The sequence below is a fragment of the Lycorma delicatula genome, chromosome 4, assembly GCF_047948215.1.
Source record: "Lycorma delicatula isolate Av1 chromosome 4, ASM4794821v1, whole genome shotgun sequence".
Taxonomy (NCBI): Eukaryota; Metazoa; Arthropoda; class Insecta; order Hemiptera; family Fulgoridae; genus Lycorma; species Lycorma delicatula.
In genome coordinates this window covers 142878348-142905541 of record NC_134458.1, presented here as the reverse complement: position 1 = coordinate 142905541, position 27194 = coordinate 142878348, and the positions used below count along the sequence as shown (strand labels likewise).

General features: G+C 30.5%; 1 protein-coding gene across 1 annotated transcript in view; it reads right to left on the bottom strand.

The window, feature by feature from the left end:
• The window catches only part of LOC142322948 (uncharacterized), a 224878-nt gene that overhangs the window by 14801 nt on the left and 182883 nt on the right, over nucleotides 1-27194 (bottom strand). Inside the window, exons 13-14 of the mRNA XM_075362041.1 lie at nucleotides 10868-11062; nucleotides 6273-6335 (exon numbers count right to left, since the gene is read on the bottom strand). Of these exons, the coding sequence (XP_075218156.1) occupies nucleotides 6273-6335; nucleotides 10868-11062 (258 nt within the window). The remainder of the gene's footprint in view (nucleotides 1-6272; nucleotides 6336-10867; nucleotides 11063-27194) is intronic.

Genomic DNA, 27194 nt, shown 5'->3' with positions numbered 1-27194 from the left:
TACTGTAAAGAATCATCCTTGCAGTGATAAGACCAAGAACTATCACAACTGATGCAAAGTTATTAGATGTACTGCAAGACCTTTGTTGAAGACCCCATTCATCAATTCGGAAAGCTTTTTTTGGGGCGAAAAACATTTTAACTTTATCATCGCTTGGAAAACAAAAATATAAAATAAAAATCAAAACAAAATAAAAATTTAAACTAAAAGATTAAACACAAAAACATACAAGTATTATCACAGATAAAATCTTAAAAATACATAAATTAAAAAAAAACCAAAATAAATTTAACTAATTCCAAGAGGAGCGTAAAGGACTCCTTCTCAGATAACACTGAGAATAAAAATTTAATAAGAAAATCCTAACAATAAAACAACACTATTAAATGTATGTAAAATACTAATGTGACAAAGAAATAAAAACACCCAGTCTAAAACTTCTTTATCATTTAAATTTAAATTTATGACACACGGCTGAATAACATATGCAATCCACAAGGATACAGCACACAGTCAGGTGGCAGTTGGACTGTACGCGTAGTGGTGCATATCCTGCTGACATGAGGTACTCATGTGTGACTCTGGTATGTCCTAACTGCAATCAACAGAGGGACCACTTCCTCAAGATGAATTTTTCTGCATGAGAAGTCCCATTGCAACACAGAATCTTTTGCCGGAGCTTTTTATCAACTGTAGCCATCCAGTCAGCTTGCCACTTTGCTTGAAGAGACTGTTTTATACAATTAATAAAGTCACAAATAGTAATATGAGTGGTGACGGGAGGTTGATTTACATGTGTCTTTAGCAGCGGAATCTCATGTTCATTGCCTGGAATTCTCACGTGGCTAGGAATTCAATAGAAACTCACTTGTGCATTGCGATGGTTCAAACCCGATTGCATTATAGATTTCACTGACCAAAGGATGTCTGGAGAAAAAAATCTTCTAAAGCTTGGAGTGCACCACACAAGAATCACTACAAATAAGGATATGACATATTTGGGTTAACAATATTCAAAGCCTTATTGATAGCATACAGTTTGGCAGTAAATATACTTGTAATATTAGGTAGATCTAACATTTAGGTTCTGCTATTAAAATAAATGCGCATCCAATGGTGTCATTCTGTTTTGATCCATTGGTATATATTATAGTGTCTGGGTTTATTTTGGAGAAAATATGGTGCAAACTTTGCTGAAAAACGATAGGTGGTGTTGATTGTATCTTGTATGTGATAAGATCAAAAACAAAATTTATAAGGCTGATTCTCCACGAAGTATATGAGTAGGGGTAAGACGGAAAAATAGAAGGTATGTCAATGTTTAAAATCTGTAGTAACTGCCGGGTATATATACCCATGGGTATATATACGCATCTGGGGTATATATACATATACCCTGGATGCAGTATAATGTGGATGGTCTTCATTATCTTTATAAATTAGGACTTGCAAGAACTGTGGTAAAGGTCAGGTGACTTGTTTGCCCTTTAAGTTGGTCACATCTATCGCAAAGTGATTGTTCATCGCACTCAACAAGAACGAATGAGGGAACAATAAAATCACAACATACATGACCTATCGGCTCCCCAATTAGTATCGCTAAGAACTTGCAGCATATCTAGCAGTTTGGAACATTTCGTTTTTAATTGTTTGATGTGACTGACCCACATAAGACGGCTATCAAAAAACAAACCTAAAAACTTAATATCACAAGAGATAGCAATTAGCTTTTCATTCAGAACGATCTGTGGTATAAAAGGGTCCTGCAAGCAAGAAAAGATTATACATTTTGTTTTCTCAGGTGAAAATGTGAAGCCTTGGACCAAGCTTCAAGGTGAGATATTGTGTTCTATAGTAGTGTCTCTGCTGTGGCTGCTGAATGGCATGTAATTTATATAGAGCAAAATCATCAACAATTAACGAATATGAAACAGGTGATTGTACACATTTAGTATTACTGATAATGACTATAGCAAACAAGGTGGCACGCTTAATACACTTCCTTGAGGCACTTCATTCTCTAAGGTGACGATACCCAATAAGAATCTCCAACATGGAAAGTTCGGTCATTTAAGAAACCCCTGAAAATGCAAGCATATAACCCTTGACTCCCCATTTTTTAAAGGTGTTAAGAATACCATGTCATATGCCTTCTTGATGTCAAAGAAGATAATGACGAGGCGCTGGTGGAATAGGAAAGCGTTTTGAATAGCTGCTTCAAGTAACACTACATGGTCAATGGAAGAACATCCTTGGCGGAAAGTACTCTGTTCTAGACATAGAAGGCCATGTCTCTCTAAGTACCATGTAAGCCTGTGGTTCACCATTCTCTCCATGACTATACATAAAAACTTGTCAAAGAGATAGGGTGGTAAGCTTGAGGGGCTTCCTTTGTCTTTATTGGATTTAAGTATTGGTATGACAATGGCTTCTGACAAGACTGAAGGGAAAACTTATGAGAAGAATAGACTATAATAAATAAACAATAAACAAGATGTGAGAGCATAGAGAGACAAATGTTGTCAGGTCCAGGGGAGATGTCATGTGAATTTTTTAGTGCATGTGACAACTCATTGAATGAAAAATGAGCATTTCATTCACCGAACAAACGAATCACCAAAATTTCAAATGTTTGTGACCTCTGAAATTCATTACTGTATGATGAGGTGAGGGACATTGAACGGAAACAATCTGCCAAGTTACTTCCATTGCAGAAGGTGATGAAAGTTGTTCTCCTTCATTAATACCCAAGAATAGATTGTTTTGGTGATCTGCAAATTGCATAGATCTTTTTCCACACAATAGACATGGGAGTAGTGCATGAGATGGTATCAACATATTTCCTCCATGACTTCCTCCTAGCATCCAAGAATACCCGACGACATTCCACTCTAGCCTTATGGTACAAATCTAGATGTTCATTTGTAGGCCTGCGATTAAATTTTTGCAGTGCCTGCCATCGTTTGTTAATAGCGTTTTGGCAATCATCATTCCACTAAGGAACGGAAGGATGTCTAAGGTTTCCTGATGCTTGTGGGATATATCTATTGACATTTTCGAGCAACAGAGACATAAAAGTGGTAAGTTCTCATCAAGTGCATCTGCACTATCGTCATACTGTGATGCTGGTGATGCTGGTTACACCTGGTGCAAGACCTTTCAGAAGATGATTTTAACTGCTGAGTTGAGTATGTGACATTATAATCCAAAAATCAGATGAACACAAATTTTTCTAATTCAATAATATTTACTGACGAAGCAACCTTTATGTTAAGTGGCCATGTGAATAAGTGAAACTGTCGAAACTGGAGTGATAATAATCCCAGATGGATGTTGGAAACTCGTATGCAGCACTTTCAGAAAATTAACATTTGAATGCGAATCATTGGTCATTGTAGGGCCTTTTATTTTAGATGACAATCTTACAGGAGATGCTTACTACAACTTGTTGTAGTAAAAATGTTGGACAGGAATTAAATAATGATGTATGGTTTCAGCAAAATGGGGCATCACTCATATTACCTAAGGCCATGGCAAATTTTAAATGAACAATTTCCAAATCACTGGATAGGTCATAGAGGAGCCATAGAATGCTCTGCCAGGTCCCTAGACCTGTCCCTCTGGATTACTTTTGTTGGAGATACCTTAAAGATAATGTTAACAAAACAAAACCTGCAGACACTGATGAATTGAAAAAAATAACAAAAATAAAAAGACGAATCTGCTCGAGTACCACTAGGCAAGTTACAAGTTATAAACAGATACTAGTTGAGGTTAGCACACTGCCCAGCTGTACAGGAAAGCATTTTGAACATTTAATGTGGAGTATTATGCTTTCAAAACTTATTTCATAAATCATTTATGAAAACATTTATTTAAAATTTAAAAATAAATATAGTAATATTTAAAGTAAATAATAACAGTTAATATAGCAGTTTAATTTATTGTTGTTAATTATCATCATCAATATTATAGCACTGTTTAGAGTTCATTATTGTATGCATTATGAATTTAATAAATGCAATAAAATTGTTTATGCAGCGCATTTTACGTTGTTTTATTGTTAACACAATTTTTTTGTCATTGCAACTTTTAATGCTTATAAATCGATAACTAAGGCATTAACAGAAAAACGGGTTTCACCATTATTTTTCTAGTAACATTTTAAATCAAAATCATGTGTCATATGTCCACCTTCCTATTTAAAAAAAAATTAAGTTTGATTCAATATTGTGAATCCAACCCGGAAGACAAAAATTAAAAACCCAACATAATGGAGATGTTTTTTAAGTATGTAGAACCCCATTTCTGTCTGCCTTCAAATACCGCTCAGATATGCAGTATAAACCTGTTTCCATACTTAAATATCATCTGGTATATATATTTATATATACACAAATACAAACACAATCGGTTGGGGAAAAAATAAATAATTTAGTTGTGAAAACTTTTTGTGACTTAACATCTGCATTGTAGTTGCAAGCAGCTAATTTAACAAATTGAAATATAAACACCAGCTAACAATTAATAAAATATGGACAAATGTTTTGTTGCTTCATTTGATATTTGGAAAGGAGGCATGAATATAAAATATATTTATATTTATGGTAAAATGTGATTTATAATCTAAAAGTATAAAGCAATTCATTAACTCATACTTCATCAATGTTTAGAGGGATACATGTTCCAATGACATATACTGGACTGCCTTTGAACTTGTATTTAAGAAGCAATAGGGAGAGCGCATACTTCCACACATGAACATAATAGATATTAAAATATAATATATAATTTGGGTGTTTCTACAAACACTACTTTTAATAAGTGAAAGGGTAAATTAAAAAAAAAATTTTTTTTTCGTAAAAATATAAATTTTTCACGATAAATTGGCTAACTCCAACTTCATCTAGTGGTCAATCCAAAATAACCAACTTGTTTAAATTTCAATCTTCCACTTCAAATGATTTGAATAAGAGAGCTAAAAGATTTTGGAAATGTCATTACTCATATTCATTCATAGATTAAAACTCAGATTCATAGAGTTTAAAATATTTAATTTCAAATCAAAGCAAATTAACAACTACTTTTTACAGTGATGTATGTTGTGTTCCACTACTTTCTAACAATTTTTATAGAGTTTAAAAATTGCCGCAATTGAATTCAACTGCTTTGAAAAGATTTAGGCTACAGATACACTTATTTGGCTTGGGGCTTACAGTATGATCTAGCAATTTTATGTTCCAATTTTTTGTTGTAAGTAAAACAGTAATGTTCAAATAACATTAATGTCTGCTTATAATAATGTTACAATCCAAAGGCTAATATAAGTACACACCAATCCTACTATCAGCTCTCTAGGCAACACTGAAAAGGTATATTAAGCACACAATTAGGAGTAGTGACCAGTTAACTTTCTTTCACAGAACACTGGTAGATAAGAACGAAAATATGACAGTGTCAACAATCTATTTCATTATATATTGACCAACAATTGCTTATCAGAATTAAGAGCAAAGTCTGAAAGCTATTATTGGAATGTCATTTATATTCTAAGTAAAAATTTCTAATTTTATTTCTTCTAGAAAAAACAAGCTGACACCCAATTACAGTTACTCAATGATGTGATGAATTTTTGTAGCATATGAAAAGATCTATGCTTGACTGGGATTTGATCCAAAATCTTGCAGATGAATGATTGAGACTTTACCATTCTACCACGGAGATCAGTAACAAAGTAAAAGTAAATAAAGCCTTTTATACATCAACTGAAAATAAATTACCACTATTTACAAATAAAAGATTTAAACATGCAAATATTTATATCTTTGAATCATTCTATAATACATAATATTGTTTTTACTTAATAACTATAGAATAACAATATAACTATAGAATGAGATAAATAAAAAAAAATATGAAAAATAAAAAACTCAATTCATAATAAAAATATAATGGAAACATAAATAATTTAAACTGTTTAAGCAAAACATTTTAGCAAAAATAAAAAAGCGGCCCCAAAAATAAAATTAAAAGACAAGTTACTAATGAAGGTTTTTAATAAAAACAAATCTGACGAATAAAAATTAACATATAACAAAAAAGCCAACAAAAATTAACAGGAAAAAAGAAGAAACCATAGAAGAAAAAACACAAAGTGCAACAATTTTTGAGAATTTTATTTTAATAAAAAACGACAATAAAAATAATGCAAGAAACCATTGCATACAACAGAAACGAAAACATCAATATAGTTTACATTATTTAAAACATACCTCCTATGAGATAAAAATTTCCCTGTAGCGTGCCCTGAACCATCACAGCCTGGTATGGGGCATCTGTGTGATAGTAGGCATTAAAAAAAAAATAATAAAGAAATATTATTAATGATTTTAACTTTACAATTTAAAACAAACAAACACATTATTTTGAACTGCACGAAACCTTAACTACATCATATATAATCAGAAATAATATCAGTAACTGGGTTTAACTAGGTACAATAAAAATGAACAATAAAGAAAAAATTTGGTTTCTCATTCAAAACAGTTGGCAGCAATGATAGTGCTCTAGGTAAACATGTATGGGTTCACTGTAACAATAATGTTAGTCTGTACTGTTTTTTTTTTTTAACAATAGAATAATTATTGTTAGATTGTATAAATATAAACACAAGAGATCTGGTATTTGAAATCTGAGAAACCTGCATAAATACTTACATCGCAATAGAATTAATTTACTACTGTGAACTAACAATCATCCTGAATAAACATATAAACAAAGCAGCAAATCTGAAATAAACCCTATTTTTACTTTTAGATTAAAAAAAAATTTTCAATTCAAATTTTATGTTTACTTAACACTATAAGAAAATTAATTTAATCCTAAGAATAGAAGATAGAAGCAACGTAGGGTAAATAAGCATTTCATTACTTAATCAAGAAAATCAGAAAATCCCATTTCTAAACAAATCTTAACAAAGCCTTTTTTCCTCATTTTTAATAACTTTTTATGGTATCACTGACTGACATACATTGGTCATTAACTGCTTTAAGTTACAGCATGGTATTATCCATCCAAAATAAAACTGCACTTAAAGTTAACTAACATTGGTGATCTACAAAACATTTTTGTTAAACACATGTTTATCAAAATTATGTTCATAGTTTGATTGATTGTGGTGTCTATGCTGTATGTATTTCAACAATTTAAAGTTAACAATTTCTAAGCACCTGAATGCAATGTGACTTCATGAACTTGCATCATCTTTTCAGTGACCATACTAAGACCAGTTAATGATTAAAATTCATAATTCAATTTTTCTTTATAATCATGGAATAAAATTTTATATACATTTTTCATATTGCAAATGAATGCTCTTTTCAGATATACAATGATGTGCAGAAAATATTAATTTTTTATATATACAACAAAAGTAGATTCACTTTCATTACATAAATATTGTGAAGATTTTTGTGCATTTACAAGTAAGTATGTATACAAATATTATTAACCTTTATAATATGAGCCTAGATTTGGAATGTTTACTTATAAATACTTTTTCCTGTTTAGCCTCTGGGAATCACAGTTAAGTATTGCTTCAGAGGATGAAACATATGAGAAAGTAAAGTATAGCCTTGTACAGTCTCAGGTCGACCATTTCTGAGATGTGTGGTTGAAACCCAACCACCAAAGAACACTGGTATCCACGATTTAGTATTCAAATCTGTATATAAGTAACTGCCTTTACTAGGATTTGAACGTTGGAACTCTTGATTTCAAAATCAGCTGATTTGCAAAGATGCATTCACCATTCATTCATCAACCCAGTGGGTCTACTTATAAATACTTGGGATAAAAAAGGTCATTTTAAAGATATCATATACACTAGGTTTATGTATATAAAAACAAATTATGTATTCACTTTAATCATTAACTATCATATAATAAGTGTGTTGTACTGTTATATCATGTTATTCTGTAGTTAAAAATATACATAAGTCTTCTGTGACATGATTTTAACTTTCTAAATCAAATTTCAAATGCAGTAAAATGTTTTTGAACAGACTGATCAAAAATTACAAAATAGCTGTAACTAATAATAATTTTTAAAATTATATAATTACAAAAATAAAATATATAATATGTAGTTTTTGTGAAAAAAAGAGTAAAATTACTATACTTTAAAATTTCCAGCCCTTTTCCAGAAAAAAGGGTATATATATATATATATATATATATATATATATAATATATAAAATATACTTTAAATTTAACAGAATGTTTATCATTAAAAATGTACTTAAGTGCTACAATCGTAGTAAAGGTAGCAAATAAATTGACAAAGTCTACAGCCTCTTCCAAATACGATATAGCTACTCTCAAGAGTAAGCAATGCATGAAAAGCTTACTTAGCTAGGAGTGAAATAGTTTCCATTCCTTACCTCACTGAGCTGATTATAGATATCAAGATGCCAAGCCCAATGAAATGCTGGTAACATTTAGTTCCCTAAGACAAATCTTCAATCTGTACATTGCAGATACTGGTAGTACTTTAAGAGAAAGCAACTCTAACTGTTGCTGTTATACCTCATGTGTTTCAAATAGACATTATATGAATATGTTTCAGAAGAAAGATTTGGACAGAAAAACATATTAATGTACCTCTTGTTGTGAAAAATACATTATCTAACTGTTTCAACTCCATGACAATTTTTTTTCAAATTTTATGCTTTTTTTTTAAAGATTACATAAGCTTTAATGCACAATTTACTTGGAATATGGAATGGAAATCTTTTGGTAAATAAAAATTGCCATGCCTGACTGGGATTCAAACTCAGGACCTTCTGGATGAAAGTTTGAGACACTACCACTCTTCCATGAGATTTGTGTGATATGGTACATGGATGATTAGAACAATGAATTATCAAAACAGCTGATGTGTTCCACCGCTAAGTGGGGCTATATACTACATAAAAAATGGGTCAGAAATTTCAGACATGAATAAACTTTCTCTTTATTCCACAACTCATCTTCAAAAATTCATCACATCTATGTCCCCTTGAAAAATTCATTGATATCAGTTGCAAAAAATAATCAAGATCATACAATTTACTTCATGCAACAATAAATATTAATAATATCAACATTTCAACACAATCATTATTTTTAATTAATAATAATGAAGAAAGTTTTAATCTCTGTAAGCTTAATTGTATGCACAAGATTACTTTAGCAATCAGCATATTATTTTATAATGTTAAGAAATACAAATTTATAAAACTACTTGTCAGTATCTGATTAATAAACAAAACGAGGATAAATGAATATTTAACATTATAAAACCTAATATGAAATTGACAAATGTCTTAGTATAAGGATACACTTTCTAATTCTGTATTAAAATTTAGTTTGGTCTATTCTTCTTATCTGATTCTTTAAAACTCTTTAATAGCTCACATCATTCAATTCATTTAAGTTTCCAATGTAATAAAACAAATCTTATTGGAATTTACAACAAACAGGCCAGTTAACTCTTTTTCTAGTTTAGCAAGCGATTAATATTCTTCTACCATTATTATTAGTGAACATATTTTAATTGAAACAAATGCTGATATTCATGTTATTTATTTTTAAAGATATATTTTATTACAATATCTCATACAAACATTACAAATAGATACACAAATTAAGTTAAAAAGTTCATTTCCCTAAAAATACCTCCTAATAAATTTGTATAATCCTTTAAAAACCATTTCCAGAATTGTGTGCAACCCCAGTAGATGTGCCTCAAGCTATTGATATAGATAAAAGCCAGCTTTAGCTTCAGAAAGTATAAATCTGTGGAGAATGAATATATGACCAGTCAGACAATTTTCCACCTTTCTTTCCTTTAAAAAGATTATTTAACAAAGGATCATGTCAACATTATTAATTAACAAAGCAGAAGTGTGAGACATGAAGCAAATGCAAGCAATTTAAGACATCTTACACACAGTCTATATATATATATATATATATATGTATATAAACACACAGTAAACAAATTCATAAGGGATCATACTTCTTCATTACAGAAAAATTCCATTAAAGGAAATAGTTTTTAAAATAACATATGTTTAAAAAATACATGTTTTATGTAAGAGTTCAGCAGCCAACCTAGATGGATAAAATATATACTGTTATAAAAATAAAATATAAATTTACTTCAAAAACAACTTTCCTCTTAGTAAAGATAACCAGGAACATAAAAACAAATAGGTAAAATTATCATATCATTAAACAATGGTAATCAGCAAAAATCTGACACTGAAGTTGAATATATTTCTATAGTTTTTTGAAGGTGCTGCACACTTTAGTCACAGAACTGAAATAACAAAATTCTTGATTCAGTAAAAAAACTAACATCTGTAGTTTAGCTTTACAATTAGAGAAAAAGATAAACCTTAATAAATAAACCAAGGAAGTGAATCACAAAGGAGCATAGTACTATGATAAACAGTATAAGAAATAGCTCACAAACTGTAAAGTATACAACCAAATGAAATTTTAATCTCTTTGAATATTAAAAAATTAACAGTTAGAAAAGCAGTACACTGAAAATTTGTAACTTTATTTGGATGTTAGTGAAATAACGTAAAGGGAAGTTTATTCAATATTTTAGTTCAATAAAATAGGACTTAAAAATAATCATCTAAACACATCACATAAAATCTCCTATAATTTGTTAATAAAAGCGCATTTTTTTAATAGCAGCAATGTAATATAGCCTCTCCACAGTGGAAGAATGGTTCATCATAATTTTTTTAACAAAATAATTATATTCTTTTTATACATGAGTAATATGGAATATAATTTAAAATTCACTCACCTTAAAGGTTCTGAATCTTGACCATCACGAGGTTTACTTTTGGGTTTATTAGCTCTTGGACAACCTGATAAACTTCGATGTGAAGAATAATTTCCAGTTACATGACCAGAACCATCACAACCAGGAGTGGGGCATTTTAATTCTTGAGAGTGAGCTTGAATTTGTGAACGATCTGCTCTCGGACATCCTGATAAACTGTTAACAAATAGAAAACAAGCAAAATTTAAAAAAAAATAATTAAAAATACTGAAAAAATATTTTCGTTATTGCCAGAAAAAAATTAAATACATGTAAATTATTTTTATCATTATATAGTTTACTAATTTTTTATGATTTTATTTTGTTCAAAACTGCACAAAGTTATTTTTCAAAATATATTATACTTTATCTCAGTGTTGCTGATAATAGTATGCATTACTATATAAGCAGTTCTTCATAGAAAAAATGATTCTAATTACAATTTTTGATTAGCTTATCCTGTAGCAATAAAATAAAATGTTCCAAGAATAGAAACTTTAAAAATTAGGAAGTCAATGATTGAAAAATATCTTTATTTTTATTCTCTTTCTTAATATTTATACCAAATTTTTTATTAATAAAAAAAAAAATCATCAAAATAGCCTTGGCTCAAAATTTAAAAGTTCATAATATAAAAACTATTACCAAAAAAATCAATTCTAATTTTTGTTATGTCAAGTTTTGAGCAGATGTCCCATTTCATAATAAAATTTCACTATGTATTTTTAATAAAAATATAAATAAATATTAAATGAAATTTTAAGTTTTACAAGTTTTTCAGAAAAAACCATATACAAAAAAATGGTCAAAAAATTATGTTTTACCCCCCCCCCCCCACAAAATAATATGCAAAATCTTAAGTGAAATGAATAAAATGTGATACAACCTACTAATTATAAACGTATAGTCTAGTTTCATTAAAATCATTCTATTATTTTTCAATTGAGTGATATATTATGAGAAATAGACAAAAATTAAAAACATTTTTACTACATAAGTATATTGATTGCACGCTCATGACAGTAAGATATAATAAACTCAGATCTACTTAAAGGAAAATACAAGGTCTGTTCATAAAATAACTGAACATTTTTAATTACGTGCCAAAGAAGATATTTAGTGACAAGCGGTTGGCAGCACTGTTCTGCATAACCTCCTCTGTAACCACATGTTCTTGGATTGTTGATATCTCTTTAGTTTTCATGTTACTTGAGTGCAACATATTTAAATCTTAGCATGAAAACACTACAAAGTGTAGTGATTTTTGTAATGTGCAATTTTTGGAAGCAACAATACAAAGTAAAATTTTACGTGACACTGGTAAAACTTTCACAGAAACGTTTCAATTTTTGAAACAAGCTTACGGAGCTGATGCTCTGGGTTGTACGCAATGTTATGAATGGTTTTCACGATTTATAAGTGGTTGTCAGTCAATTGAACACACCCACATTCAGAAAATCAACGATTTGCTGCATGCAAATAGCCGATTGACTATCAGAGAACTTGCAAAAGAGGTTATCTTAATTGAACATGCCATGACATTTTGATTGAAAAATTGAACATGCATTGAGTTGCAGCAAAGTTTGTTCATCATCTGATGACCAAAGAGCAGAAAAAACATAAGAGTGGATGTTTGTCGGCAACTTCTTGAACTAGCCAATGATAACATTCATGTAAACGATCATAATAGGAGATGAAAGCTGGGTTTATGGCTACAATGCTGAGACAATAATTCAATCATCACAATGGATTGACAAAGGAACTCCACGCCCCAAGAAAGCATGTCTGTTTCAATCCAATGCCAAAGTGATGCTCTCTGTTTTTTTTTTCAATTTTAATGGAATTGTGAATTTTGAATTCTTGCCTCAAGGTGAAACAGTGAACCGTGCATAATATCCAGGTGTTTTACAATGGTTACGTGAAAAAATTCGCAAAAAGAGACCAGAGTTTTGGTGAGATAACTCATGGTCTCTTCACCATGACAATGCATCTGCACACTCAGCTTTGACAATTCATCAGTTTTGTACCAAAAATCTCATGACTGTTCTCCTCAGCCTCCCTGCTCGCCAGACCTGGCTCCTTGCGATTTTTTCTTATTTCCAAAATTGAAATCTGTGATGAAAGGATGTCGTTTTGAGACTATTGATGACATTAAAGCAAATTTGTGACGGACCTTAAAGGCCATTTCAAATGAAGCTATCTAGGACTGCTTCATGAAGTGGAAACGCCGGTGGAAAAAGTGTGTGAATATGAGAGGGGAGTTCTTTGAAGGCAACAAAGACCAATAATCTGCCAAATTAATAGTAAAGATTAAAAAATAAGTTCACTTATTTTCTGAACAAACCTCATATAAGTATAAAAACAAACAATAAAAAATAATCACATACTTTAATTAAGGTAATAAACAGATTGAGGAAATAATTTTTAAGGTTAGATGTACTTTTTTTATAGCAACAACGGCAAATTTATAACAATGCCATTTTAGAATTGTTAGTTTACTATGTATTATTTGATTTACATGATTCATATTTACTGGTATCTAACAGTAATCTTCCAGCACAATTTTGGATACCGAAAAGTAGACCTGATTTCTCATGAAGGAGCCAAAATTATATTTATATTTAGATTAAATTACATATAAATAATGATGATGACAAGTTTAACATTAAATAAAACTAAGCAATTTGGAGTCAAATTCACAACACTATATTACCATTCAAAATGAAACAGCCTATTTACCTAACTCTTCAATGCATTCTTACTTGTATTGAGTTAAAGAATGGTCTTACCAGTCATAAAAGAATATTAAGGAGTGCTTTCTATCAGGAATGGTGGTTATATTCTGTTCTGCAAAATAGAGTTTAATTACTCTATAAGTTTAATTACTACACAAATTTATAAGTTATCATTACTCTTTAGATCTGGTCCTTAATTAGAGGCTTATTTTCTTTACAATAGGTTTAAGATAAGGGTATACAAGATATACATATATAACCAGAATTATATCTGATTTAGACATAGTAAAACATAGCTTATAATAATCTGTGTCAATTTAACAAGTGACATTGCTCTGTACAGTTCTTAAGGCATTCCATGTCAGTCTTTCTTGATAAACATCTTCTGCAAATGTTTTGGTAGGTGATAATACATAGCAGAGAACCTGCATTAAATCCTGTTCCCTCTTAGAGAAAAAGGCTGCTGAAACATTAGTGAAATTTCAAAATGCTGTTAAAGAGGAAGGTTTAAGATAACTCTTTAACGACTTTAAAGCTTTCTAAAGGTTTTTTGACGAGTGGTTTACAAATTTGAAATGAGGGGAAGAGTCACTTGAAGAAAAACAAAGTTCTGACTGAATTTCCACAACCAGGAATGCTCTACCTCTGATCTTTCTTCATGTGACTTTTTCTTGTTCCTGCATATGAAAAAGACTCCAAGGAAAACTATTTTTTATTATGGAGGAAGTCAATGATAAATTGTTGCAGGCTTTCGGCAACATTCTTCAGGAATTCCAAAAATAGCAATGACCTTCAGAAATTCAAAAATGTTTCCAGCAGTTGGAAAACCTTTGAGATATAGGCTTTCAGTCTTGTGGAGAGTATTTTGAAGGAGACTATAGTTTCAGAAAATAAAAATTATTAATAGAATTTTTTTAATAATTTTGGTTATTTTTGACTAAATTGTCAGGTGAAAAATGTAAGAAAAAATACAAAAGATTAATCAAAATCCATTCATGATTAAAACAATATTTATTTTATAAGGTTATTTTTTTCACTTCATTTTTAATAAATGTCTGGCTTATAGGATGAATCTAGCAGACTGGCCTAACTTCAAAGAAAATATTGGTATGAAAAAAAAAGATCATAGAATCTGTCTACTTATTGATTTGCTTTAAACAGAATTTCTAATCTTTTGTCTTCTGAGGCCGTGAAGGGTTCCCAGACTTCTAAAGATTTCTCTAGCATTTCTTGAAAATCTATAAATATTATTTAAAGTATTTTATGCACTACTCTATTTTTAAGCCTTATTCTAATAGTATATAATATAATAGTATAATAGTCCTTAATGGAAAGATATAGGGAAAAGAATTTCTTTAAGTTATAATTGGCACACAATACTTCATTCAACCACTTACATTTAAAGATTAGTATGATAAGGCTACTATAGCCTATAAACTACTACTATAGCCTAATAGGCTATAATAGAAACTATACTAATTAATATTAATTTAAATACTAAATAATTTAAAACTAATAATATAGATTTGCTCTACTATGACAAATTTCAAATTCCACTTTCCCAAATCCCAAATAAAATCCACTTTGTGGTAAACCCTTATTTAAACAGGTTTATAAATATTTTTATTACCCCAAATTCAATGTGCAAATATTTTAACATTTTGTAAGTAAAATTAATAGAGATTTCAAGGAATACACCAGGAGTGTATCTTGATCAACACTTGAAAAATGAGCACAACCCTGGTTCAATGCAATCCAATCAATCATCATACAAGAATAAAAAAGCAAACATGAAAAACCAATTAAGGTAAAATTAAAGAAAAAAAATAATTAAAATAAAATTTTTAATCTTTTATATACCTAATAATATACTTAAATCTTTTTTAAATGAATTAATAAAATTAATTTCCAATTGTATGATTAAGTAATTATTAATTCCATAACTGATTACTATACATCAGTAACACTTATTGCATGATCTTAATCTAAATTCAATTTTACAATTACGTACTATACCAAGCTTAGAGACAATACATATATAAGGATAACATACGTAAAATTTTATCATGAATTTCATTATTTCATTTGCATTACTATACATTGATGAGAAAATTTAGACATTTAAAAAAAAAAATTCATTAAAAAATGACATATCACCTAATACGCATCATTTGATGGTACTGAACACAGTGTCTTTAATAAGATTATAAAAATAAATCTGATCACTTGCAAAACTATTCAATAGTATGTAAAAAAAAATTATATATACACATTATAATGTAATAGATGGCGTAAATAACAAAAAGTTAAATATATCTGAAGTAAAGAAATACAACTTTACAAATTAAAATTGAAATGCATAGTAAATGAGTAATAAAACAAAACTGTTATCGCTGCAGTGTAAATGCTTAGACATATATGTTATTACATTACCAAATATATATTAAAAGAAAGAAAAAACAAATAGAGGTATGTTATTAAATACTGATAATGAATAATAATTTAAAAATATTAAATTAATTAATAAATAACAAATATCATAATAACTACTTACAACAGTAATTTAAAATAAAAATAAATTTAACACCAATTTTCTTTAATAGTGAATAATTTTTATTAGCCATTACTAATAAATAATAAAAAAAAATTAATTATTCGTGACATCTTCATAAATCAAGTATAACCATACAATAACTAATAATAAAATATTACATCTACCTAGACTGATTTTATTGGTTGGTATATATGTTACACAATAAGATTAATACTTCAGAAAACTTTTTTTTATAATATTACAGACATGTGTAATGAATATTTCAAAATGTATTAAATTTATATTATAAAATAGTTTTATATCTGATAACAGCAAACATTAGTTTAAGCTGAAAATTACAAAAAACTTTACTTCATCAGAATGAGTTTTCACTCTTAACCAAGCTTCTTCAGAGACTATTTCTGAAAGTGTTTTCATGTCATGTTATCCAGGTTGTCTAAAATATATTGGGTCTTTGAGGCCAAAATTGAGAGTTCATTTATAATAATTGGATAATAACATATGAGACCTTCTGCATTATGTACCTTTTTTCGATGACCTTCTGCATTTTTCCAGCATCATAAACCGGTTGCTGTAGAACTTCTGTGGTTTCTGGTCAAAAAATTGTAACATGTAGTTTTCACAAGCCTCTCTTAAAACTAACACCATTCAGGGAGTTCTGTAGAGACTTAAAAAAATGATAGTCTGACAGTGCCAGGTCCCTGGGCTATACAGTGGATTATATACAGTGCATCCACTGCATTTAATGACTTGATTAAATTGGACTTGCCCAATCAAGTTCTCTCAATTTCTGATGGGTCATTAAAGATACATGCAGGTATTGTCAGCGTTGTATACCACATCCTTTCTATTGACCAGTTCAGGCTGTTTCTTTTGAACTACTAGGTACAATTGTGCTAATTATCGACAGTAGAGATCTGAGTCTATCATTCTGCTTGGTGGCAGCAGTTCATGATGCACGATGCTTCCAATCCCACCTAATGCAGAGCATATAACCTTCCTGGGCATCAGTGTGGGTTTTGTCACAGACTGTGGAGCTTCTCCTTGCTTCAACCATGATCTTTTTCACACATTATTGTGATAGGTTATCCATATTTCATCACTCGTGACCATCCTCTTCAGAAATGGCAATTACCTTACATTTTGGTAGAGATTAAGAGATAGAAATTCAGTTTAGTAAATTTCTCTGAGTCAGATCACGTGGCATCCAAATGTTTAGCTGCATTTTTAACCAGCTTTCTCCAAACAGTTTAGCACTTTTTGGCGATGTGTATTTAGGTCTTTGGCAATGTCATAATTGCTTACAAGCCAGTCTTCCTGGACTTTTGTAAGAATATCATTCACTTTTTCTGCAATTGGTTGCCTACTGCGAGAAACTAAATTTCCAGAATGAAAGCGACTGAACCACTTTTGGTTATAATAACGTATCTTGCCCACAAACAGCACAATTTTTTTCATGGGCCTGTGCAGCATTTGCACCTTTATCAAAATAAAATTTAGTGAGTGCAATTTTGGGGAAAGTTCACTCGTCTATCGCGCAATACTTTAAATCTGAGTATAAGAAAATTTTTTTTTTTTGCACATCTACTAGCTTCAATTGTCAGCTGTCAGATGAATTTTGCCCTGTCTCACTACAACTCATATACCTTGAGATTTGGAATGCTAACACTATCTTGTTTGCAAAAGGCTCGCTAATTTTTAGACTACTATATGGCTCTGGTGTTTAGATTAGATTTTGAAGATATTGTTATTACCAATCAAATATAAAGTTATTCATGATAAAAAAATTTGGAAAAAAAGGGTTGACAAGAAATAACAAGTATTAATTTGATCTTATAAATTTAAATAACTACATGAATGAAGGAATAATGATCTACATTAATAATAATTCATCTTCCTTGATTTTAATTTGTATGTGATAACCTTTGTAAATAATGGAAATAACAAATTAATGTACCAATTAAGAAGTAAGCATCCATGAAGGATGATTACACTAGTCAACAAAAAATTTGTATCTAACAAGTTAGACAACTCTTCTCACTGTAATTTGGGAATTAGTTTCAAATATGCTATTGAAATTATGTTGCCACATAATGGTTTTACATAAATAGTAAATTTGTAATTTTTTTGTAAAATTACAGAAACTATTCTTTAGTTTCTGTATTTTTACTTTTCAACAATATGCATACATGCTTAATAAAGAAAAGACAAATATACATATACACTGTATTATGAGAAGTAGACACGTACAAACATGTCTGTATGATGACATCATACAGACATCTGTTGTTGCCTACTACAGAACTTAAAATCTTTTTCAGTCTAGCTACACTTATCTGTACTGTGTGTTGTGTTTCACAGAGTTATTAATGTTTTGCTACATTTTCATTAATTCTTTACAATACAAAAGTGATTTTTCTCGTTTTTATTTGCTACAACATGGCTTCTGCAAAAGTTCATGAATGTTCAAATCATCCAGATAATTTTTGTTACGTCTATGGTAAATTTACTCCTAACTCTCAAAGAAAGACTATTTCTTAATTGATAAAAACATCTCATAAATTTTATTTTGATTGTGCACTTGGGGGCCAAGATAAAATCAGGGTGCCACATGTTATTTGCATATTGCGCTCAGCAACTCTAACTGAATGTTTAAAGGGAAAACAACAAGTCATGTCATATGCTGTACCGATGGTTTGGCATGGACCTAAGGACCACTTTACCAACTGCTACTTTTGTATGACAAACATATTTGGATTTTCATTCAAAAATAGAAATTTCATAAAATATTCAGATGTATCCTCAGCTCTAAAGCTACACAGAGGAGTTACCTGAACCACCATCTAATCCGGCACTGCTAGAAGAACAATCTGAAAAAGAAGATGTAGAGGATGTTGAAGAATTTTTTCCTGGATTTGATGAAAATCTCCTCATTTAATTCAACAACATGAACTTAATGATTTAGTTTGAGGTTTAAAGTTATCAAAGCAGCAAGCTGAACTTCTGGGGTCTAGACTGCAACAGTGGAATCTTTAGTGGAAAAAACAAATATTGCTATGTTTAGAACATGAAATAAAACTCTTTCAGCTTATTTTACTATGAAAAATTCATTGTGCATTTCTACTGATGTCGACTGCCTAATGAATGAGCTTGGAATTCAGAACATTCCTGAAGAATGGTATCTTTTTATTGACTCTTTTGAAGTTAGCATGAAAGCAGTTATGTTGCAAAATGGTAACAAACAGCCAGCCATTCCATTAGCTCATGCAGTCGACATGAAAAAAACGTATAACTATGGCATCAATATTAGAAGCATAAAATACAAAGAGCATATGTGGCAAGTTTGCAATGATCTGAAAGTGGTGTTACTTCTTGGTTTACAAGGTGGGTTTATGCAATATTGTTGTTTTCTTAGTCTTTGGGATAATCATGATACAAAAAGTCATTACCAAGTACAGAAAAGGCCATTGCAGCAGGTTATCATTAATTGAGAGGGGTAAAATCATACTGCCACCACTTCACCTAAAATTCGGACTCAAAAAATAAATTTAAAATAATTTTTAATCATTTAAAAATAAGTTTTCCTAAACTGAGTGATGGTAAGCTAAAGGACTGTATATTTATCAGTCTGCAAATCAAGAAACTGTTTAAGGACTCAACTTTTGACAATAAGCTTAGCAAATATGAACTAAAGTGTAGTTAATTAATTTAAAGTTTTGTTTAGAGAAACTGAACAAATATTGTACAAGCAAAAAAGTTTGTCAACATATTGTAAAAATTAAAGGTAAGCCAATTCTAATGATTTAAACTTTCAAAAACTGTTTTTTAAAGACATTTTCAATGATTTAGACTTTTAGAGACTGTTATTTTAAAGTTTTACTAATGAATTTCAATTTATATATGTTTGAATAAATAAAAATTTAGATGATTTATCAAAATTTTAAATGAATACACGTAAATCATTTTTTTTTAAATATTGATTTCAAAGTGATTATGCATTTTCAGATAAATAAATTGTATGTACTTAAAAAATGTGGCATATTACACAAATTGTGATAACAGTTTTGAATTCAGCATCCCAGAAACTCTAATTTTGAATTCCAGATACACAAAAAAAATTTCTTTGTCTATTAGTGTTATTAAATGGAAAATAATAAATATACCATTATGTGATCTCCAATAGCATATAATACAAACAAATTTATTTTTAATAATGTATTTGGACATCAGATGCAATTTAAATTATGTTTGTTCATTAGAATGTTAATTTATGTATTTTTGTACATTCAAATTCAAGGATGAAAACTAGATACACCCCTGAGTAACTCAAAAATAAATATATACAGGTAAATAACATTTAAATGAAAAAAATATAATTAAAATTTAAATCAAACGAATTCTTCATCAAAAAAGATTCTCTCCTTTAAAGTCTAAACCAAACAACTCACTTCACAATCACTCTGTTAGTTAATTGTCTTTTTCCAATTGCCGATTCCTTTCCTATATTTCTATATTCTTGATTCTTTCTCAGTGGTGTTGTTGGGTTATTATTCTGGGTTATTGGAAGAAGACTACTGCATCCATGCTAAGATTCAAAGTCAGTCTATACTTAATACATTTATAATTTGGTAGGGGGGCTCTGATTGTGAATCTACCTTAGGAATCTCATTTCCACCCACTGAGTATAGAAAAAACTAACTTAGAATTGAGGTGCTAATATAAAAACATAAGACACTCCTAAATATCATAAAAACTAGAAATAATATTTTCATTAAACAAACTACAACCATATTTCAATTACCAGAAAAAGAGGGCATACAGAGATTCTAAACCACAATAATGACCTAGAACCAAACCTCACACTACAAATCATAACAGTAACTACATGATTAGTAGCACAGTGAAAAGTAAAATTTGAATTTAAAGATTAGGAATGAGCCCACTTAACAGAAACTGTCAATTACTTATGGGATGACTAAAATTAGCCAGATTAATTGATTAATAAAATTAGATGACTAATTAATTTAACAACACCCAAATATTAATAGGTTGATTTTGAAATTAGTCGTTGCCACTGACCAACATTTGACGTTTGTTCAAAAAATAAGTGGAATTTTAGTTTGTCTCAAAAAATCTCCATTTATTCATCAATATTCATATTGTTACATTTAAGGTACTTCCCCTTCAGATATAATACATTTGTGCCAGCGCTTTTTCCAATCTTTGAAGCACCTCTGGAACACAGTTTTTGGTATGGTGTTCAGCTCCTTTAGCTATTCTGTCTTTTATCTCTTTAATGTTGGCAAAATGTCATTCTTTCATGGTTCTTTTCAGCTTGGGGACTCTAGGAAGAAGTTGCAAGGGGCCATGTCTGGCGAATATGATGAAGGCTGAAGCATAACGATGTAATTATAAGCAGGTGTATTATTGTGGTGCAATTGCCATGAATTGTTTCATCACAAATCCACGCATTTTCTTCGGATTGGAACTCCTAATTGACTGTATGACCTGGTGGCAAGAACTCATGATATACTAAACTGTTAAACCCGAAGAATACAGTAATCAGAACAGTAAAATTTGATTGAATTTTATGAGTTTTTTTCGGTCTTGAATCTTCAGGAAGCTTCTACTGGAATGATTGAGCATTTGTTTTGACATCATACCCATACACCCACGTTTCATCACCTGTTATGACTCATTTGAGCAGTTCTGGATCATTGTTCACTTCATTCAACAATTCCTGAGCAAAGTTCATTCGGCACTGCTTTTGGTCGAAATTCAACAATATTCTACCAAACATTTCATGTACAAAACATCTGAAAAAATTGTTTGGTATGAGCCTAATGATATGTCAACATTATCAGCAACCTCTATAATAGTGATTCGGAGATTGTTCATAACACCATTTTCTTCACTTTTTTGATGTTGTCATTGATTGTTGATGTGCTGGGATGTCCAGGGAGCTCATCATCTTCAAAGTCATCTTGGAAACGATTCTACCACTTGTAAATGTTGTTTTATTCATAGAAGAAACGTCAAAAGCAACATCCAACATTTCTAATGTGCTGCTGCACTTAATTCCATTTTTAAAGCAATATTAATGCAAATTCTTTGTTCCATTTTTTCCACAATTTAAATATCGCCGACCATACTAAAGCATGTGTATCCTTTTCAAAAGCCAACAATAAACTAAGCATCCAATATGGCAATGTAAACATACATTAGGGATAAGTATACTAACCCCAAAAAAGTGACAACTGAACTTGTACAGTACAGAAAACTTAAAAATTCCACATATTTTTTGATCAAACCTTGTATATATACAGAAGTATATAGTATATAATAAATATAAGTAATGATAATGTCACCTGATGTTGCTGGATTTTTTTTCCATGTTCTCAGAATGTATTGGTTTTTAACTTAAATATATCATTGTTATGTGTTTTAAGTATAATATACAATATATATATATATAAGTGATTGTAAATAAAGTGACTCACTAACAAACAGATCATATTCTACAAATGAAAATGAAGAAAAAATTTCATGTAAACATGAAATAAACACTTATAAATTAAATAAACATTAAATAAATACTTAGAAAAATTTTATGGATTCATATGGTTTTTGACCTGAAAAATAGTTCACTGTTTGGTTGATGTTACTTACATAGATTCTCAGAATCAAATTTCTAATAAATCTTGTTACATTTTTTCTAAGCAATTATTAAGTTATTGTACTTCAAACGTAACAGAATTATTTTGAATCACCAATTTTTTCTTTATTACAATAATTTTTTCAAAAATAAATAGAGATAAAAGCTCCAAGGCTGTTTTATTTAATTTTTCAAATCAAAAAACCATGAAATTTATTTTCTTAATTTAAGTTTCCAGAATTCAGTATGTCTTCATTTTATCTTTGGAGCAGAAATAAGGGCAAATATTTGTGTAATTGAAGTGTTTTTGGACTCATTTATAGAATCCTTTTTTTTATTTTCATTTGTGGAAAATGTTCTAAAATTCTTTAAATTTCTTAATAAGACACCTGTATAATATTGTTTTTTGCAATTTATTATTGTTATGTATTGCTTACTCCTGCTCTATGAATCATGAGACCTTGCCGTTGGTGAGGGGGCTTGAGTGCTCAGGGATACAGAGTAGCTGGACCGAAGGTGCAACCATATCGGAGAGGTATCTGTTGAGAGCCAGACTAAGGAATGATTCCTGAAAGAGGGCAGCAGCTCTTTCAGTAGTTGTTAGGGGCGTGAGTCAGAATGACTTGGACGGCCATATCAACATCACTCAATCCTCTGAGTACTGCGCAGCTGAAAGCAATGGAAAACTACAGCTGCTTTTTTTCATGTGGCTCTCTGCATTTTCATATAACAATGAAGGAGGCGCCTTCCTTGGTAAAATATTCCGGAGGTAAACTAGTCCCCCGTTCGGTTCTCCGGGTGGGGACTACTAAGGAAGGGGTCACCAGAAAATTAAAAAATAACATTCTACGAGTCAGAGCGTGGAATGTTAGAAGTTTAAAAAAGGTTGGTAGGCTAGAAAATTTAAAAAGGGAAATGGATAGGATAAATGTAGATGTAGTAGGAATTAGTGAGGTTCGGTGGGAAGAGGAAGGCGACTTTTGGTCAGGTGATTTTAGATTAATTAACTCAGCTTCAAATAATGGGCAGGCAGGAGTAGGTTTCATAATGAACGAGAAGATATGGAAGAGAGTAGAGTATTTCAAAACGCATAGCGATAGAATCATTGTAATAAGGATAAAATCAAAACCTAAACCGACAACGATTGTTAACGTCTATATGCCTACAAGCACCCATGATGATGATGAGGTAGAGTGTGTATACGAAGAGATTGATGAAGCAATTAAACACGTAAAAGGAGATGAAAATGTAATAATAGTTGGAGATTGGAATGCAAGCATTGGAAAAGGCAAGGAAGGAAATATAGTGGTTGAATACGGGCTGGGCAAAAGGAATGAAAGAGAGGACTGACTTATAGAGTTTTGCACGAAGTATAATTTAGTAATTGCCAACACCCAATTTAAAAATCATAATAAAAGAATATACACTTGGAAAAAGCCAGGCGATACTGGAAGGTATCAGATAAATTATATCATGGTTAAGCAAAGATTTAGAAACCAACTCGTTGACTGCAAAACTTACCCTGGAGCAGACATTGATAGCAACCATAATTTGGTGATAATGAAATGTAGATTGGGGTTTAAAAATTATGGAGGTAGAAGAATTTTGTTATTTGGGAAGTAGAATTACTAAAGATGGACGAAGCTGGAGCAATATAAAATGCCGAATAGCACAAGCGAAACGAGCATTCAGTAAGAAATATAATCTGTTTACATCAAAAATTAATTTAAATGTCAGGAAAAGATTTTTGAAAGTATATCTTTGGAGTGTCGCTTTATATGGAAGTGAAACTTGGACAATCGGAGTATCTGAGAAGAAAAGATTAGAAGCTTTTGAAATGTGGTGCTATAGGAGAATGTTAAAAATCAGATGGGTGGATAAAGTGACAAATGAAGAGGTATTGCGACAAATAGATGACAATAGAGACAGACTTATAGGCCACATACTAAGGCATCCTGGAATAGTCGCTTTAATATTGGAAGGACAGGTAGAAGGAAAAAATTGTGTAGGCAGGCCACATTTGGAATATATAAAACAAATTGTTAGGGATGTAGGATGTAGAGGGTATACTGAAATGAAATGACTAGCACTAGATAGGGAATCTTGGAGAGCTGCATCAAACCAGTCAAATGACTGAAGACAAACAAAAAAAAAAATTGCTTACTATCTTGCAGTATTCAATTTTGTTTCGTTTTTAATATAAATTTTAATTTTACTCTAATTATGAAGGGTTTACTAAAAAAAAAAAAAAAAAAAAAAAAAAAAAAAAATGGATAAAGCTAAATAATAACTGTAGTAAACGATAAAACAAAGGTGAACAATAATGATTTTTGTACACAAATTGGTACGTGAAATCATAGCTAAAATGATATAAAATTCAATCAATCAATCACTAAATATAAAATTAAATCCATAATAGCACACCAAACATTACTCTACATGCACTTGGTTGATGGCTCTGGTTGACAAACTCCAAAAAAAATTTTCTCAAAGTTACATAGTTTATAAACATAGATATTTATCAATCGGTTAGTTTGCTTGGTCAAAATTATTTACTGAAATAAAAAATAAATGAAAACCTACACATGATCATGCAATTTCATTTTTAAGTTTTTCGAAATTAGGATTCTCGAATTTTAAAGTACTTGCTCTTTATTATAAATCTTCTGAAAGGCTCAAAACCTGTTTTATGCCTAAGATAGTATTTTTTTATCATTATTAATGTTTTTATACATAACATAAAATAATACCTAACTTTAAGAATCTCACTACTACATATTATCTGCACATAATACCAGGTGATTCAAAAAGGACTTCACAACTTTAAAAGCATGTAAGAATTTAGTTAGATAACTTATAGATTCACTACTTGAGGGTTTCATTTCACAGCAAACTACATTGAGTTTTGACTCGCATAGCTTATTAGTATTGAAATTGGCCACTAGCGCTGTCACCAGTATTGTTAAAAATGGATGCACTTACTGGTGCAGAATGTGCTCACGCTGTGTGTTATTGGTTTCATGATTTGCAGTCAGCAACTGGCAGTTCAACGTAATTTTCATAAAGAAAACAGTAGGGAGACTCCCTAGTAGGCATACACTTTACTCGTGGCACCAAACTTTCATTGAGGCAGGTTGTTCTGTAAACATACAAAATCACCAAGATGCCCACATTTACCTGAAAATTCTATGGAACAACTCAGAGAAAGCTTTGCATGCAGTCCAAGAAATCAATTTGATGTGCATCACTTGAGACTGACGTTCCACAAACAACTCTTTGGTACATACTATATAAACGACTGCACTTTAAGCCATACAAACTAACCATGGTTCAACACATTACAGATGACAGCAAAGTTGCTTGGCTGAATTTTTGTTTGGAAATGATGGAGAGAATTGCAAACGATGATACATTTTTAGTGACGATCCAACATTTCCCATCAGTGGCAAGGTGAACACCCAGAACTGCCAAATATGAGGTAGTGAAAACCATCATGAAACTTTGCAGCACATTCATGATAGCTCTATGGTCAATGTTTTTGTGCACTATGCAAAGAAAGACTGTACGGTTCGTTCTTCTTCCAGGAGGCAACTGTACATGTTGTCGTTTATCCGGACATGCTTCAGAATTCTCTAATTCCTTAGTTAGACAGTGATGATCAAGACATTAATATCAGCAAGACAGGGCACTATCTCATTATTGCTTAAAAGTCTGAGATTTCTTTATGCTCGATTCGCAGGTTGGTGGATTGGTCATGAAGGTCCAATTGCATGGCCACCTCGCTCCCCAGATTTGATCCTGCTTTTTTTCTCTTGGGGGTTTCATTAAAGAACAGGTTTATGTACCACCATGATCTAAAACTTCAAATTAATGCCCACCTTGCTGGCTACTATCTGGAATGAAATCGACTTCAGGTGAGATGTATGTTGCATTACAAATGGAAGTCATATAGAACCAAAGTGAATGTTGGGTGACAAACTTTGTTTTTTTCTATGAAATGAAACCTCAACCAAATCTATAAAAATTTTTATATGCTTTTAAATTAGTGAAGTCTTTTTTTAATCACCCGGTATTATCATTTCGGAGAATAATGATTACTAATTGCCAAAACTGAAAGATGAATCTGCTGTAAATAAATGTTCTCACAAAAGCTATGATTATGACAACAAAGTATATTAAAAAAAGTAAGTAATGAAACAGTTGTTTAAACTACAAACATGCAAAATTTATTCAGATTTTACACACCATTTCAAATATAATGCACAATTCTATACATGAACAAAAAAATTGTACACAAAAAGGAACACACTGAAAATACTTATTGTACATACATATAATTAATGAATAACGTATTTCAGGCTGATC